The sequence below is a fragment of the Piliocolobus tephrosceles genome, chromosome 18 (assembly GCF_002776525.5).
Source record: "Piliocolobus tephrosceles isolate RC106 chromosome 18, ASM277652v3, whole genome shotgun sequence".
In the NCBI taxonomy this organism is placed as follows: Eukaryota; Metazoa; Chordata; class Mammalia; order Primates; family Cercopithecidae; genus Piliocolobus; species Piliocolobus tephrosceles.
In genome coordinates, this window is record NC_045451.1 from 27,816,733 (window position 1) to 27,832,946 (window position 16,214).

General features: G+C 41.7%; 1 protein-coding gene and 1 non-coding gene across 3 annotated transcripts in view; both read left to right on the forward strand.

Moving 5' to 3' along the window:
* Positions 1-228: 228 nt before the first annotated feature.
* MBD2 (methyl-CpG binding domain protein 2) overlaps positions 229-16,214 on the forward strand; it is a 75,782-nt gene continuing 59,796 nt past the window's right edge. The window contains exon 1 of one of the 2 annotated variants that reach the window (XM_023207523.1): positions 229-999. In XM_023207523.1, coding sequence (XP_023063291.1) covers positions 458-999 — 542 coding nt within the window. In that variant the 5' untranslated portion in view covers positions 229-457. The remainder of the gene's footprint in view (positions 1,000-16,214) is intronic. The other variant, XM_023207524.2, reaches the window with a different exon arrangement.
* Positions 2,599-2,727, forward strand: LOC111539818. Its single transcript, XR_002730800.1, has one exon. It is a non-coding gene; the product is annotated as a small nucleolar RNA SNORA30/SNORA37 family (small nucleolar RNA).

Sequence of the window (16,214 nt, forward strand, 5' to 3'; positions counted from 1 at the left end):
CTATCATCCCCTTAAATGAATGGCCGAGTTAGTGAGTATATAAGATCTATTTTGCTTGTTATTCATTAATGGGGAAGCAAACATAGGTAAAAATCACATAATGGTGGAGATTACCCCGTATGAAACAAACTGACCACAGTCACTATGACACCTCCAGCTGGCGACTAACCTGACCAACCTTCCCGGCTCCGCGCGCCCAGTGGGGGCCCGGGCCGGAAAAGCGCGGCAGGGGGCGTGGCCCCGAGGAGGTGGAGACAAGATGGCCGCCCAGAACTCTTGGAGGACCTAAGAGGCGGTGGCCGGGGCCACGCCCCGGGCAGGAGGGCCGCTCTGTGCGCTCCCGCTCTATGATGCTTGCGCGCGTCCCCCGCGCGCCGCGCTGCGGGCGGGGCGGGTCTCCGGGATTCCAAGGGCTCGGTTACGGAAGAAGCGCAGCGCCGGCTGGGGAGGGGGCTGGATGCGCGCGCACCCGGGGGGAGGCCGCTGCTGCCCGGAGCAGGAGGAGGGGGAGAGCGCGGCGGGCGGCAGCGGCGCTGGCGGCGACTCCGCCATAGAGCAGGGGGGCCAGGGCAGCGCGCTCGCCCCGTCCCCGGTGAGCGGCGTGCGCAGGGAAGGCACTCGGGGCGGCGGCCGTGGCCGGGGGCGGTGGAGGCAGGCGGGCCGGGGCGGCGGCGTCGGTGGCCGTGGCCGGGGCCGGGGCCGTGGCCGGGGACGGGGACGGGGCCGGGGCCGGGGCCGCGGCCGTCCCCCGAGTGGCGGCAGCGGCCTTGGCGGCGACGGCGGCGGCTGCGGCGGCGGCGGCAGCGGTGGCGGCGGCGCCCCCCGGCGGGAGCCGGTCCCTTTCCCGTCGGGGAGCGCGGGGCCGGGGCCCAGGGGACCCCGGGCCACGGAGAGCGGGAAGAGGATGGACTGCCCGGCCCTCCCGCCCGGATGGAAGAAGGAGGAAGTGATCCGAAAATCTGGGCTAAGTGCTGGCAAGAGTGATGTCTACTACTTCAGGTACTTCCCTGGGGGGGAGGGGGTGGCGGGGTCAGGGGTCAAGAGTGGGCCTGGACAGGGTATACCAGGATGAGAGCTGGGGCCCTGGGGGCATGCGGCAAGGACAAGCTGGTTTGGTGGTGGAAGGTGGTGGAACTCTTGGGTGAGAGTTGACCCCAGTGCGGTGGGAGGCAGTGTCAAAAGGTGAGGGCCCGTAGGAGTGAGTCTTATGTGGAAGGCGTCAGGGAATATGGTTGGCGAAGAAAGGGTTACCCTGGCAGGGATGGTTAGTCCACTGAAGGGTTAAAAGGAGGTGTAATTCATCGAAACTATAAAACCCAGTCACTGTTGGCTCCTGTCCCAGCCTGTCCCAGATTCATCATCACAAGTGTTTAATCATGCACATGTGGAAGAATTAGCTATCTCCAGTAACAAGGTTTCATTTACTTCATCCAAGAAAGTTTTGTATAAAGCAGCTATTTGGAATGCCTGAAGTTGTTTTGGAACTTCCTTGGTTTTGCAGAATATACTCTTTTGAAACTGACACACTGTACTAAGTTTTTAGATTCCTAGACCAAAATTTGCTCCCCAGGGAACATTTGTCAATGTCTGGAGACATTTTCGGTTCTCACACCTGGGGAGGGTGTGATACTGGCATCTAGTGGGTAGAGGCCAGAGATGCTGCTACATATTCGATAATACGAGGAAGCTCCCACAACAAAGAATGATCTGGCCCAAAATGTCACCTGTGCTGAGGTTGAGACATCCTGTTTTACATGATTCAAGGTTTTTCACCTTAATGTGATCTTGCACTGCCGTGGTCATGCCGCTCATGTCTTTAGTTTGTGTGACCCAGTAAGCTCAAGAAAGTGCCTATGGCAGTTGACATCCGTGGACTTAATACACATTTACTAAATTTTGTAATAAGCCATCCTATTGATAGAAGATAATATAAACTTGTATTCTGTAGTTTGGAGATACGGTTTGTGGAGTGATTGAAGCATTTTTCAGGAAATGTATATGGCTATTGGAGACAATTGTCATTTAGCTATTGTAATAATGTTACGAAGGATTTCCTGTCCTCTACAAGAAGTTCTGGGAAAATGTGTCTGTACACATACCATGCTTATGAACTGAAAATACTTTTAACTAGATTGAAAAGGTTAAAGAAATGTACATACACATGTATACACACATACGCACACACAAGAATGTGATCACTGCTTGTGCAGCATGTAAATACGAACACATTCCTGATGGTTGCTATATATGGATGAGTAGTTGTAGTGAGTTCACTTCACCTCAGCTAAAAAACAAAATAAGAGTGATGTTTCATTAGAACTTAGTTTTCCACTTGATCTGGACCCTCATCTTGAAACCTCATATAATTTTAAATATATGAAGGTGATATTCGCCTGTGGTCCCAGTTACTCACGGGACTGGGGCGAGAGAATCTCTTGAGTCCCCGAGTTCGAGGCTGCAGTAACCTATGATTGTGCCTTGGCGATAGAGTGAAACCCCATCTCTTTAAAGAAAAAAAAGAAAAAAGAAAAAATGTGATAGTCTTGGTTTGTATTTCCTCATCATTAAATATTTGATTTAATGGTTAGAAGGTTATTATGAGCACTTTCACAGGTCCTCCCTCAGGCTATGGGGCCAGGATTTGGTAGCTGGTGCTAAGAGAAAACCTTTGATGGCATCCTTGCCCTGGGACTGTACCAGTGGCAGCTGTCATTCAATGGGACAATTTCTTCTGATTAAAAAAAAGTTATTGTGGTTAAAAAAAGATTAGTCCTCTCAAGTTCATTAGTTTCATTTAGTGCTGTTCATAATTGTCCATTTTCTAGTATTCTTTCATTAACAGAGTATTCTGTTTTCTTTCTAAGCAGGCAGTCTTCATAACCTTCTGTGAACTATGTGCTGATGTCTTGTAGGCAGTTATATTTGACAAGATTATTCTGTGTCTGTGATTGAACTCCTTCAGGAATAGATGACTAGTCTGTTCGCAGTAGACCATCTTAAACTTTGAATTTTACTCTCTCTGGTAGTTCTCCTGGGATATGGTTTGTTTGGTTTTGGGATGATGTATTCAGACTAACTTTGGGTATTGCAAAGGTTTTTTGTTTGTCGGTTTTTCTTGTAGTTGGAAGAGTTATTTCAAGAAGTCAGATTGTTGTAGTGCTCATTTGGATTTGTGGCCACTTAACATTTTCTTGAATGTGTTGTAAATTTTCTGATGTTAAATTTATTTTATTTTTTTTGAGATGGAGTCTCGCTCAATCGCCCAGGCTGGAGTGCAGTGGCGCGATCTTGGTTCATTGAAACCTCCACCTCTCGGGTTCAAGTGATTCTTCTGCGTCAGCCTCCCAAGTAGCTGGAACTACAGGTGCCTGCCACCATGCCTGGCTAATTTTTGTATTTTTAGTAGAGACGGGGTTTCACTGTATTGGCCAGGCTGGTGTCGAACTCCTGACCTTGTGATCCACCCACCTCGGCCTCCCAAAGTGCTGGGATTACAGGCGTGAGCCACCAGGCCTGGCCATAAAATTTTTAAATACAAATTTAATAAGTTGTTTTTTTTTTTTATTTGAGACGTAGTCTTGCTCTGTCACCCAGGCTGGAGTGCGGTGGTGTGATCTCAGCTCACTGCAAGCTCTTTTTCGCGGGTTTGCCATTCTCCTGCCTCAGCCTCCTGAGTAGGTGGGCGCCTGCCACCACGCCCGGCTAATTTTTTGTATTTTTTAGTAGAAACGGGGTTTCACCATGTTAGCCGGGATGGTCTCGATCTCCTGACCTTGTGATCTGCCCTCCTGGGCCTCCCAAAGTGCTGGGATTACAGGCATGAGCCATTGAGCCCCCATCCCATATGATCAATTTAAAACAAACTTTCTAAACAAATGCATCTTAAGGCAAGTCGCAAGCCAGTATAGTGGTAGTTACTCTCTATGATTTGCCTTTTACTTATTTATGTAAAATGGAAAGGACACTGAACAGATTTGTGCCAAACCTGTTTCATTCAGGGCCTAAAGGAGCATTGTCTGCTGTTTATTTACTGTCTACAGAGGTTCAGTTACTTTGCAGTATTGTTAACAACCAGTCTCGTTTTTCTTCTGAAAGGTTACATTCTGAGGCAGTAAGATACATGTATGTAGCATAATATGATGATTGTGATACAGTAATTTGACTTGTGACTGTAGCTTTCTGTGGTGAATGATGGCAATCACTTATTGTAAAGAAAGACAAATTATTTTTTAGCTTACAGTGTCACTGCTTTACATATTAGTGTCCCCATGTATACTCCACCCTTTAAAAATTCCATTAGTTCACCGAACACCGACTATCTGCTAAAAGTGGATTAAGAGTTAATTCTCCTGTTGGTAATGTGAACACCTGCACCCAGTTGTTCACACAGATTCTAATAATACTAACCCCTGAATTAGCCTGCCCCTGGGGAGATTAATTTAAACAAATCTGTGCCTGTTAATGTAGGGTGTGGCAGGCACTTATTAATTGGACTGAAATTAAGCTCATCGAGAAAGCCTCAAATTTTGGTAGTATGTTTTTTGGCTGCTTTTTTGAAACTGCCAAGTTCTAATAGGAAGGAGTGCCCTAGTTGCCAGTTAAGCAATATAATTATGCCTTCTGTCAGGATTACTGATAGTGTTGTGGCGGTTCATATATTATCATCCAGTGTGTTTGTTTAAAAGGGTGTGGTTTGACTGGATCCATTGGTGTATTTTCTGAAAAAGTTTGTTGCCATCATTTGAAACCATTATTTTAATTTTCTAACTTGTCTTCTTGACTCCTGTCATTTCTAGTTGCTTTCATTTTCTTCCTCACATAGTCTTTGTTTAGTAGCCCTCTCCTGCCCTTTTTAAAAAATCACATCTAGGCTGGGCGCCGTGGCTCATGCCTGTAATCCCTGCACTTTGGGAGGCTGAGGCGGGTGGATCAAGAGGTCAGGAGATTGAGACCATTCTGGCTAACACGGTGAAACCCTGTCTCTACTAAAAATACAAAAAAATTAGCCAGGCGTGGTGGAGGACGCCTGTAGTCCCAGCTGCTCGGGAGGCTGAGGCAGGAGATAGGCGTGTTGTCCCAGCTACCTGGGAGGTGGAGCTTGCAGGGAGCCGAGATCACGCTGCTGCACTGCAGCCTGGGCGACAGAGCGAAACACAGTCTCAAAAATGTGTGTGTGTGTGTGTGCGTGCGCACGCCATTTGTTGCTAAAGACTAGTATGATGCTTCAAGAGCATGAATTCTCAATCACTGAGGTTCAACCATGCTCCTCCCCTCATCTTGGTTTGCCTTTAAAAACAAACAAAAAACAAATGGACCCTCCATGTAGGCTCTGTAGAAAACTGACTGAGTGGACCCAGGTAAGGAATGTGACCATTGTCACAGTTCTTACATATTTGAATTAGTCTTCTTGGCTTTCAATAAAAAGCCTTTTCTGATATTGTCCTCTTTCTCATTATTCGTATGTAGTTAAATTTGGTGTCCCTTGTATAACTCTCATATTCATTTACTTAGAACTTGTGGCTTTCTCACATAGCTGTTTTTCCCCTCGACACAATGCTGAACACACAGGTGCTAAATAAGGATTTATCAATTGATATTCCACCTAACATTTTGTAAAACAAGCCTTAAAAGGACTTCGTAGTTTTTTTGCTTTATTTCTATTCCCGTGGTGGTGTGTTGGGATAAAATTGGTTGAGATATTTTATTAATAAGGCTACATGTTTTGTAGTTTCTAGTTTTCATCATCAATGTGAGGGTACTGCAGAAAACCTTTCTCTGAGATTTTGAATATTAGAGATACAGTGAAAATGGTAAATAGGATGCTCATAGTGCACAGACACAAGTGAGAAATTGGCATTTGAATTTCATCGACTGTGTAACATAGAGTAAAGTAGTGTAGGGTCTTCTGTGCCTTAATTCTATGGGTATTTTTGTTACACCTCTCAGAATTTTGGCAGCTGTTAGTATTATTTTGCTAAATGCTTTACAGGAATTGTCATTTTTTTTTTTGTTTTTTGAGACGAAGTTTCACTTTGTTGCCTAGGCTGGAGTGCAATGGCGCAATCTCAGCTCACTACAACCTCTGCCTCCTGGGTTCAAGTGATTCTCCTACCTCAGCCTCCTGAGTAGCTGGGATTACAGGTGCACACCACCATGCCCGGCTGATTTTGGTATTTTTAGTAGAGACGATGTTTCACTATGTTGGTCAGGCTGGTCTTGAACCCCTGACCTTGTGATCCGCCCGCCTCAGCCTCCCAAAGTGCTAGGATTGCAGGCGTGAGCCACTGCGCCCGGCCTATCATATTGGATTCTTATAACCCTATGAAACATAGGTACAATTATCTCCATTTTACAGATGGGGAGTTAGCAAAGGGAAGTAGCGTGCTTGGGGTTGTATAGCTGGTAAGTGCAAATTTACAATCCTGAAGCGGGTGGTTTAACCTCAGAACTCCTAACCACCATGCTCTGTTGCACGGCATAGAGATCCCTACTTGTATTCTCAAATATTACAACACCCCATGTCTAATCTACTTTATTGGGCTTAGCGTGCCATTAAAATAGTGTGATTATTTACTATTACACTTGTATCCTGAAGATGTCAAAGGGTAAATTTTAAATCCTATTTGATAGTGAAGCTATTGTACCAAAGGATAACCCTCCAGCTTTATATAATCCTGGAGGGGAAAAAAAAGTAATAAATCCACATAATTAAAGCAGTATTGTTCTGGGTAATAAAAGTGATCAATTTGTTCAAAAATATTGTCTCTTTGATAAATGTTCAACCTAGGATTACCCTGTTATTTCTCAGATATTGAGGTTTGAGATACAGTTGAAATACACCCTACAGATCAATTTTTTAAAAATCTCTAGTTGGAGGAAGGAAAGAAATGCATTATTTATTAAGACCTTAATTGCATAATAGAAAGTTTATCTTGCTTTTAGTCTTTTCTCTTGATGTTGTGTGATTGAAGCCTGCATCCAGAAATGAAAGACATAGGTGTGATGGAGATTATGCTCTGAGATATCTTCCTTAGCTGTGCTATCACATCTTTTTGTGAGATGCCAAAGGAATTTTTGTTAGGGTGCAGCGTTGCTGTCTGTCCTGCATCTGATTTTTAGAATCTGGCATGCAAAGTCTCACCTGCCCCAACACCCACAATACCTGTGTTAGAGGAAATACATAGCTCAAAGGAACTGATGCATATACATTCTAAAAATAATCTCCAACAGAAATTGGTAGTTTTTTTTCACATTGCTTTTAAAAATGTTATTAATGAGATATACAGCCATTTTTTCATAATTTAGTTTTAATGGAATTTTAAAGGAAGTGATGCTTTTTTTTGATTTTGTTTTTTAGATTCTATCGTGGGGCTCATAGAAGTTCATAACTCTTTCACTCATGTTTAAAATCTTCTCAAGACTTGCGTGATGAATTAGAAATAAACGATAAACTCTTCCTGGATTTAGTGTTTGGCTGGGAATCTTAATGCCTCTTACAGCTCTTGTGTATTGATCTTTCATTGTTCTTTGCCATTTCCAGTGAGAAATGATGGGGAAAATTTTGTAATATGATGTTTTACTTAATTTTATCAGAACTTCTAAAAACTAAAACTTCCCAAGGAAGGAGAATAAAATTATGGAATAGAATGAAGTTTGAATAATATCTGCAGATTTCATGATTTTGTCCTGTCTTCTTTCTCAGTATAATACAAATTCAAACTCATTTTGAGAACTTGGTGTACATAAACTCTATGTGAATATAAATACTAAAACTTAAAATTAGATTTTAAAATCGAACACTTAGGACTTCTCAGGAATAATTGAGTGTTTTACAGATGTGAGGAAGAACATCATCCCCCTATTTTATTTTTTTTTATTTTATTTTGAGATGGAGTTTTGCTCTTGTTGCCTAGACTGGAGTGCAATGGGATGATCTCCACTCACTGCACCCTCTGCCTCCTGGGTTCAAGTGATTCTCCTGCCTCAGCCTCCCAAATAGCTGGGATTACAGGCACGTGCCATCATGCCTGGCTAATTTTGTATTTTTAGTAGATGGGATTTCACCATGTTGGCCAGGCTGGTCTTGAAGTCCTGAACTCAGGTGATCCGCCTGCCTTGTTGGCCTTCCACAATGCTAAGATTACAGGCATGTGAATGCTGAGATTACAGGCATGAGACACTGTGCCTGGCCCATCATCCCCTTTTGAAGATTTTTTGTTAAATGCTGTATCTTGGTATTCTTTTCTTTGTTATTTTTACAGTGGAAGAATGCATAGATAAGCAAGGATGAATGTCGCTAAAATTCTTTTTAATAGGCATTCATCTCTTTTAAAAAGCCTTTCGTAGAGTCCCCTAGCAGAAATGGGAAGCTCCTATGGCATTTGAGTATAATTCTGTTAACTCTTACCACATTTGCTTTAAGAAATAGCTGGCAAGTCTTTGTTGCCCATGAGATTCTGAACCTCCTCAAGGTCAGGAGCTGCATCTGATTCATTTTTGAATCTTCAGTATCCAGCACAGTCCCAGATATAATATGGAACATTTTTGATAAATCCTTGTTAAATGAAGCAAATGGTAAATACATTTCTCTATTGATCAAAAAACTTACGGTTAATCTGGCTGTGTACATAGGCCTGCCTGCCCTTATAGGGGCTGTTTTATGTCCCCTGCAATTACCAGCAGCCTGCCTTGCACTAAATCAGATATGCAAATATTGAGTAGCTGAAGTAAATGTAATTTTTTTCCTCAAACTTGTATATGTGTAGTGTTGATGTATATATATTACCTATAGGCTTTTAGATCTAATATGATTTATAGGACTTTTGATTTCATTTTTAATATTAAAAGTCTTTTATATTTTGCTTGAAAAAAATCTACAAGGGCTGGGTATGGTGGCTCACGCCTATAATTCCAGCACTTTGGGAGGCTGAGGTGGGTGGATCACCTGAGGTCAGGAGTTCGAGACCAGCCTGACCAACATGGTGAAACTCCATCTTTACTAAGAAATATAAGAAAAAATTAGCTGGGCGTGATGGCGGGTGCCTGTAATCCCAGCTGTTCAGGAGGCTGAGGCAGAAGAGTCACTTGAACCTGGGAGGCGGAGTTGGCAGTGAGCTGAGATCACGCCATTGCACTCCAAACTGGGCAACGAGCAAAACTCCGTCTCAAGAAAATAAAAAATAAAAATACATAAAAAATAAAAATAAATAAAAAAAAAAAAAAAGAAAGAAAAAGGCGGGGTGCAGTGGCTCACACCTGTAGTCCCAGCACTTTGGGAGGCCGAGGCAGGCAGATCACGAGGTCAGGAGATTGAGACCAGCCTGACCAACATGGTGAAACCCCTTCTCTACTAAAAATACAAAAATTAGCTGGGCGTGATGGCATGCACGTGTAATCCCAGCTACTTGGGAGGCTGAGGCAGGAGAATCACTTGAACCAGGGAGTTGGAGATTGCAGCTAGCTGAGATTGTGCCACTGCACTCCAGCCTGGCAGCAGAGGGAGACTCCGTCTCAAAAAAAAAAAGAAAAAAACATATCTTCAGAAATTGCTTTTGTATCATCTTGGAAGCCTATGTTTCTATCTAATTTTAACTAATTTATTTTTTCTTTTGCTATAAATGTGAAGCTTTTGTTACAGTATCTTGAAAGTAGAGTGGTCTGTATTAAAAAAGAAGAGAAAAATGAAGTAAAAGTGGATATACAAAAAACATGTTGCAACTTTTTACTACCAGATTCCTGAGTCACATAAACTTACCCTGTCAAGTTACTGTAACAGTTTCCAAATGCTTTCCTTACACTTGCGGACTTAAGTATTTGAGGACCAGTAAGTGTGCACATAGACTACACTTCGGTTGTCCTGGTTTAGAATAAACAATGGGAACTTTTGAGTCAAAAGATTTGGGCTTGTATCTTGCTTTACTGTGTTAATCTTGGATGGATAAGTTTTTGTAAGCCTTTGTTTCCTCAACTATAAATCTAGTGTAAGAATTCTAGCTTGTGGAGGCCAGGCACGGTGGCTCATGCCTTTAATCTCAGCACTTTGGGAGGCCAAGGCGGGCGGATCACGAGGTCAGGAGATCAAGACCATCCTGGCTAACACAGTGAAACCCCCATTTCTACTAAAAATTACAAAAAATTAGCTGGGCATGGTGGCGGGTGCCTGTAGTCCCAGCTACTCTGGAGGCTGAGGCAGGAGAATGGTGTGAACCTGGGAGGTGGAGCTTGCAGTGAGCCGAGATTGCACCACTGCACTCCAGCCTGGGTGACAGAGCTAGACTCTGTCTCATAAATAAATAAATAAATAAATAAGTAATAAAAGAATTCTACCTCGTGGAATTTTTTTGAGATTAAATGTGCTTGCCATGTGTAGGTGGTTAGTGCATCAGTAAAGTGTTAGCTCCTTTCTCTTCTTTTAATTAACCAACAGAAATAGAAGCGCATGCTTGGTATTTATGTGAAGGTTTACTGTCTTTTGTTGTATTTTGAATGTGATTAGGGCAGACCTTAGGTTATAAAGGTTCCCCAGAGCTTAAAAAAAATATTATCTATGGGTCAGGTATGGTGGCACACACCTGTAATCCCAGCAGGAGGATTGCTTGAGGACAGGAGTTTCAGACCAGTCTGGCTAACGTAGTGAGACTCTTGTCCCTACAAAAATTTTATTTTAATTAGCTGAGCATGTTGGCCTGAGCCTATACTCCCAGCTACTCTGGAGGCCGAGGTGGGAGGATTCCTTCAGTGGAAGAGTTCAAGGCTGTAGTGAGACACAGTTGCTCCACTGCACTCCAGCCTGGGTGACAGAGTGAGACCCTGTCCCCCCCCCCCAAAAAAAAAAATATATATATATACACACACACACACACACACACGTATATATAATATGTATGAGTTATAAAAGTAACCCATGCTCAGAGGGAAAGTTGGGAAAATATAGAAGAGGATAGCGAAGTAGTGACAGTCATTATTATAGTCCCAAAGAGAACTACTGTTTTATCAGGCAATGTTTGTTGTTGAAAGAAAGAAAGAGAAGAAGAGAAGAGAAAAGAGAACCACTATAAATTTTGACATAGTAGCTTCCAGTCTGGTTTTTGGGCATATTTGTTTAAGTAAATACTAATATGTGTGTGTATGTATATATGTAAGATATATGTGTAAGGATATATATGTGTATACACACACACATATACCTACATACACACACTTTTAATTATGGAAAAGTTCAGACATAGGCAAAAATAGATGGAAAAGTATAATGAATTCCTATATAATCATCCAGTTTTAACAGTTACTAACTCCTGGCCTGTCTTGTTTTATCTGTATTCACCCCATTCTCCCCAGTTATATTTTGAAATAATTCCCAAACATACTTAATTTCTGAAAGTGTTGTAGCAGTGTCCAGTCCCCAATTCAACCAAAATAACCAGTGTTTTTCATTTTTTCCTTTTTCAGAAAGCAAATGCCTTAAGGATGAGACTAGGTAGAATTCTACATATGGTTCATTTTTCACATTTTAGTGGCACACCCTGGTTTTTAATTTTTTAACAAACTGATACAGAGCAGTGGTCCCCACCTTTTTTGGCACCAGGGACCAGTTTTATGGAAGACGGTTTTTCCGTGGATCCCGAATGGTTTTGGGATGAAACTGATCCACCTCTGATAATCAGGCATTAGTTAGATTCTCATAAGGAGCATGCAACCTAGATTCCTCACATGCACAGTTCACCATAGGGTTCATGCTCCTATGAGAATCTAAAGCTGCCACTGATCTGACAGGAGGCAGAGCTCAGGCTGTAATGCTCGTCTCCTGCTGTGCCTCCTGGTTCTTAACGGACCATGATCAGTGTCTAGGGCTAGGGCTTAGGGATCCCTGAAATAGAGATAATACTATTAGCTATAGTAATTTACTGTAGTAAATTTTTTCCTTATTCATACTTTAAAAATAATCCCCCCCCCCCCCATCCTTCCCACTCAACCCCACTGCCAAGGAATTTTTTTAAAATTTTTGTTTTGAGACAGGGTCTTGCTCTGTTGCCCAGGCTGGAGTGCAGTGTTGTGATCATTGCTCACTGCAGCGTCGACCTCCCAGGGTCAAGCAATCCTCTCACCTTAGCCTCCTGAGTAGCTGGGACTACAGGCATGTGCCACCATGCTCAGCTAATTTTAGTGTTTTTTGTAGAGGCTGAGTTTCACCTTTTTTGCCCAGGCTTGTCTTGAACTCCTGGCTTAAGTGATCTGCCCACCTTGGCCTCCCAAAGTACTGGGATTATAGGTGTGAGCCACTTTTTTGCCTGACCAGCAAATTCTTTAATGCTCAAATTTACTTGCCCAGAGTCTTGATTTTTTAAAAGCTTTCCTATTTTGGGGGCAAATCTTCAGCTAGCATACTTAATGTTTAAACAAAATAGAGAAATTTTCTTACATACATACAAAAGTAGTGGGAACTACCCAGCTTAAACAATTTGTCAACACATGGTCCATCTTATTTCATCCCTATCCCAATTTAGTACTCCTGACCCAACCTTCATTATTTGAAGCAAATCAGACATCGAATAAGTTCATTCGTAAGTAAGTATTCAATATGCTGTTTGAGAAGATTTAACTTGTGAAAATTTTCTAGCAATGAAGAACTCAGTGCTTCAAAGCTAGAATGAGGCCAACAGGCAGTTCATGACTATTTGCCTAACATAGGCAATAATTACTATATGGGTTCAGAGGAAAGAAAATTCCTATTACTGGGTTCTGTGAAGGCTTTATGGAAGAGGTAGTATATAAGGTGGATTGGTATTTCTGGGCTCTTGGAGACTGGGCATAGCATCATGCATTATGGACCAAGTAAAAGATATGGTTCTCGCAAAAAACTGTGGAAGCCATTTAGACTATTCAGAATAGAGTGATTAAACCAATATGGCTGGAGCAAAGGTCACTAGGTAAGAGTGGAAAGTAGGGTTGAAAGGTTAAGAGGAGGCCATAGGACCAACATAGAGAAACCCCGTCTCTACTAAAAACACAAAAAATTAGCTGGGCATGGTGGCGGGCTCCTGTAATCCCAGCTACTTGGGAGGCTGAGGCAGGAAAATCGCTTGAAGCCAGGAGATGGAGGTTGCAGTGAGCTGAGATCCCACCTCTGCACTCCAGCCTGGGCGACAGTGCGAGACTCCATCTCAAAAAAAAAATTAAAAAAAAGCAGTGAGGCCATAGGAAAAAGGATCTAAAACGCAGGCCTAAGATGTTTGGCTCTCTTTTTTTTTGCTAATGGGGTAAAAGTCCACTGAAAGCTGTTAAGCCAGAGCTGTGGTCAAAGTGGTGTTTTAGGAAGGGCCATGTGGATAGTGTAGAATGCAAAGAGGCTAGCAAAATTAACTTATCATGGTGATTTAGACCTGAGGTGATGCAGACAATTTGGGCAGTGGCAATGGAAAGGAAGGCTGAGTTTAAAGGTGATCACATAGAAAGTGATCAGACATGGTAGATATGAATAAAATAAGAGTAGATAAAATCTATCAGGGACAAGCTGTAGAGGAGTGCTGAGGATGGTGCATTGTAGGAAAGCCCTACGTTTAAAGATTAAGGGGAAAGGAGTTAAGGAGGTTTGGGGGGCTGACTTAGGTAGGCTTTTCTCGTGGGTGTGTGTGTGTGTATGTGTATGTGTAGCAGTGATATACATTCTTTTAATTTGGCGAGTTTCTGATTGTTTTGTATCTAAGTACAAAACACTAATTCTAATTTCATGTTTTTAGTCTCAGATGAAATTTGATTTCTGAAGAAAATTGTTATTTAAAGTTAGGGAAATGTTTCTTTGAATACTTACTCTTGTAAGTAAGAAGTAAGTGTTAACATTTAAAGAGGTTTAAAAAAAAAAGAAAGTTGATGTTTCTTTTAGTCTCAACATTTCCAGTGCTGTAGCTTAAAGAATTTTTAGTATGGAGATTTTTTTTATTCCTCATAAAGTATTTTCTGATACTGATGGGAAGTGATGTGCCTCTGAACATGCTGTTTAGGTGTCTAGCTAGCCATCTGCCATCTGTGACACCCCTTGTCACTCACAGGCCATTTCATCTTATTCCAATCTGGTGGCTGCTACCCCCATCATGTTAGAAATTGATTTGAATATAGACTTGTGTTTATTTAAACCTCTGGTCTCCTCATAATGGTTTGACTGAACACTATGATTATCCATGTTATCAAAGAAACAAGAAAAAGTATCTTCTGCTGTATTAGAGTAGTGGTTTCAGAGTAGAGTTTCACATGCAAGCAGCAGGTCTTCTGGAGATATAATTTTATGTCATAGACTGAGAGGGCATATTATAGTTGTCTAACTCAGGTAATGGTAATTACAAGTAAGTTCACAGTGCAACAAATTGTGAATACCACTAAATTAAAGTGAGTGTAATCGGAGTATTTCTGGTTTTAATTACTTTTTTTTTTTTGTTTTTTAAGATTTGAAAATCAGTTGCCACATAAAATTCCTTTCTTCTTGATAATAGAAACTTCTAATAGAAACATTAAAACAGGTAAGATGGAGTTAGGCTTAAAAATTGCTTTGAACAGTTTAATTGAAATGAAAAGAGGTCAAGACATAGTTTAAAAGTGATAACGTTTATTTTTGTTATTTTTATTTTTAAGTGATGAAATGTTCTTATGTGAACGGGAAAGATACAATTCATGTTTTGATTTTCAATTAGTATGTTTCTTCAGGGCTTTTTTCAGAGTTTATTTAAATAGTGGGTAGAAGAAGTTAAAGGTGTGATCACAGTTGGTTCAGGAATGGTATATCTAGGGGGCAGTTGATAGGGAATTTTTTTTTGTGGTTAAAAGTGAAATAGTATTTCATTACTGGGATTAGAAGTAATCATAATGGGCAGAGAAAACTGAAAATGACTAATATCCTTTACTCAGTCTTCTAGAGTTAAACAGGTTTTGAACTTCCCTAAGTTACGAATTGATGCTTTTAAAATAAAAGCTTAGTCACTTTCAGTCTTGGTGTTTCTGAGATCAGGACCTACAGCAGCCATTATTGAAGGTAGACAGGTTATTAAATATAATCACTTTAAGTAAGAGTAGAACTTAGGTGACAGTCTTTTTGTTCATCTAGCATTTATTTCCTCAGTTTGCCTCTCCCAAGGTCAGTTTGCCCCTGTACAGATGGTGTGTATCTCATCTCATGGGCAGAATTCCTACTTAACCATTCCCTTGGGCCTTGTCGTCCTCCATGTTTGCTTTCAACTCCTGAAGAGTAAGGTCTCTGGCCTAAAATCCCTTGGGGCAGCCAGGTTGACTTCCCTTAAAGCACCACACACAGACTGTAGCAGTTACGGAGAAGAAAATGGCTTGTAGTACTGTTTTCTGAAGGCAGCAGTATGTATGACAGATACTTGTAGCTATCCAATACAGATGTTTCATAGAATTCCATCTGTAAGGCAGGAAATGGTGATTCATTATGAATAAGAATTTGCTGGTTACTAGCCAATATTCCAGCTTTCTTTTGGATATGCTAATAGTTAAAACTTCTACCTTTTTTCCTTCATTGCTAATTTAGTTTATTAGTAGAGGATGTCCAGCCTTTTTGTTTGTAATAAATACCTTCCATTTCTTTTTTTTTTTTGAGATGGAGTCTCACTCTGTTGCCCAGGCTGGAGTGCAGTGGCACAGTCTCAGCTCACTGCAACCTCCGCCTCCCAGGTTCAAGCGATTCTACTGCCTCAGCCTCCCAAGTAGCTGGGATTACAGGCACATGCTGCCACACTGGGCTAATTTTTTGTATTTTAGTAGAGACGGAGTTTCACCGTGTTGGCCCAGGCTGTCTCAAACTCCTGAGCTCAGGCAGTCCCCCCTCCTTAGCCTCCCAAAGTGCTGGGATTACAGGTGTGAGCCACTGTGCCTGGCCCCCCATTTCGTTTTTAAAATCAATAAACATAGGAATAATATGAAGCCGTGTTAAACTGCTAATAAACTGCTAATCTAGATGATAAACATAAGCGATCACATTTCGTGAGTATAGCCTTTTAATTGAGTTCAAATTATCTTGATTTGTGGGAGAGGTGTCTGAAATAAACTGATCGCTAATGAGTTTTGTTCTGTAGAGGAACATTGTACTGAGGCTCTATTATGTTTTCAGCTGCAGTGGATAACTGACATTTCAACTGTTAAATGAGGAACTACTTATTGCAGGTTTAATTTGTGAAATTTGTCAATTGATTCCCTCATAAATAGCTTCC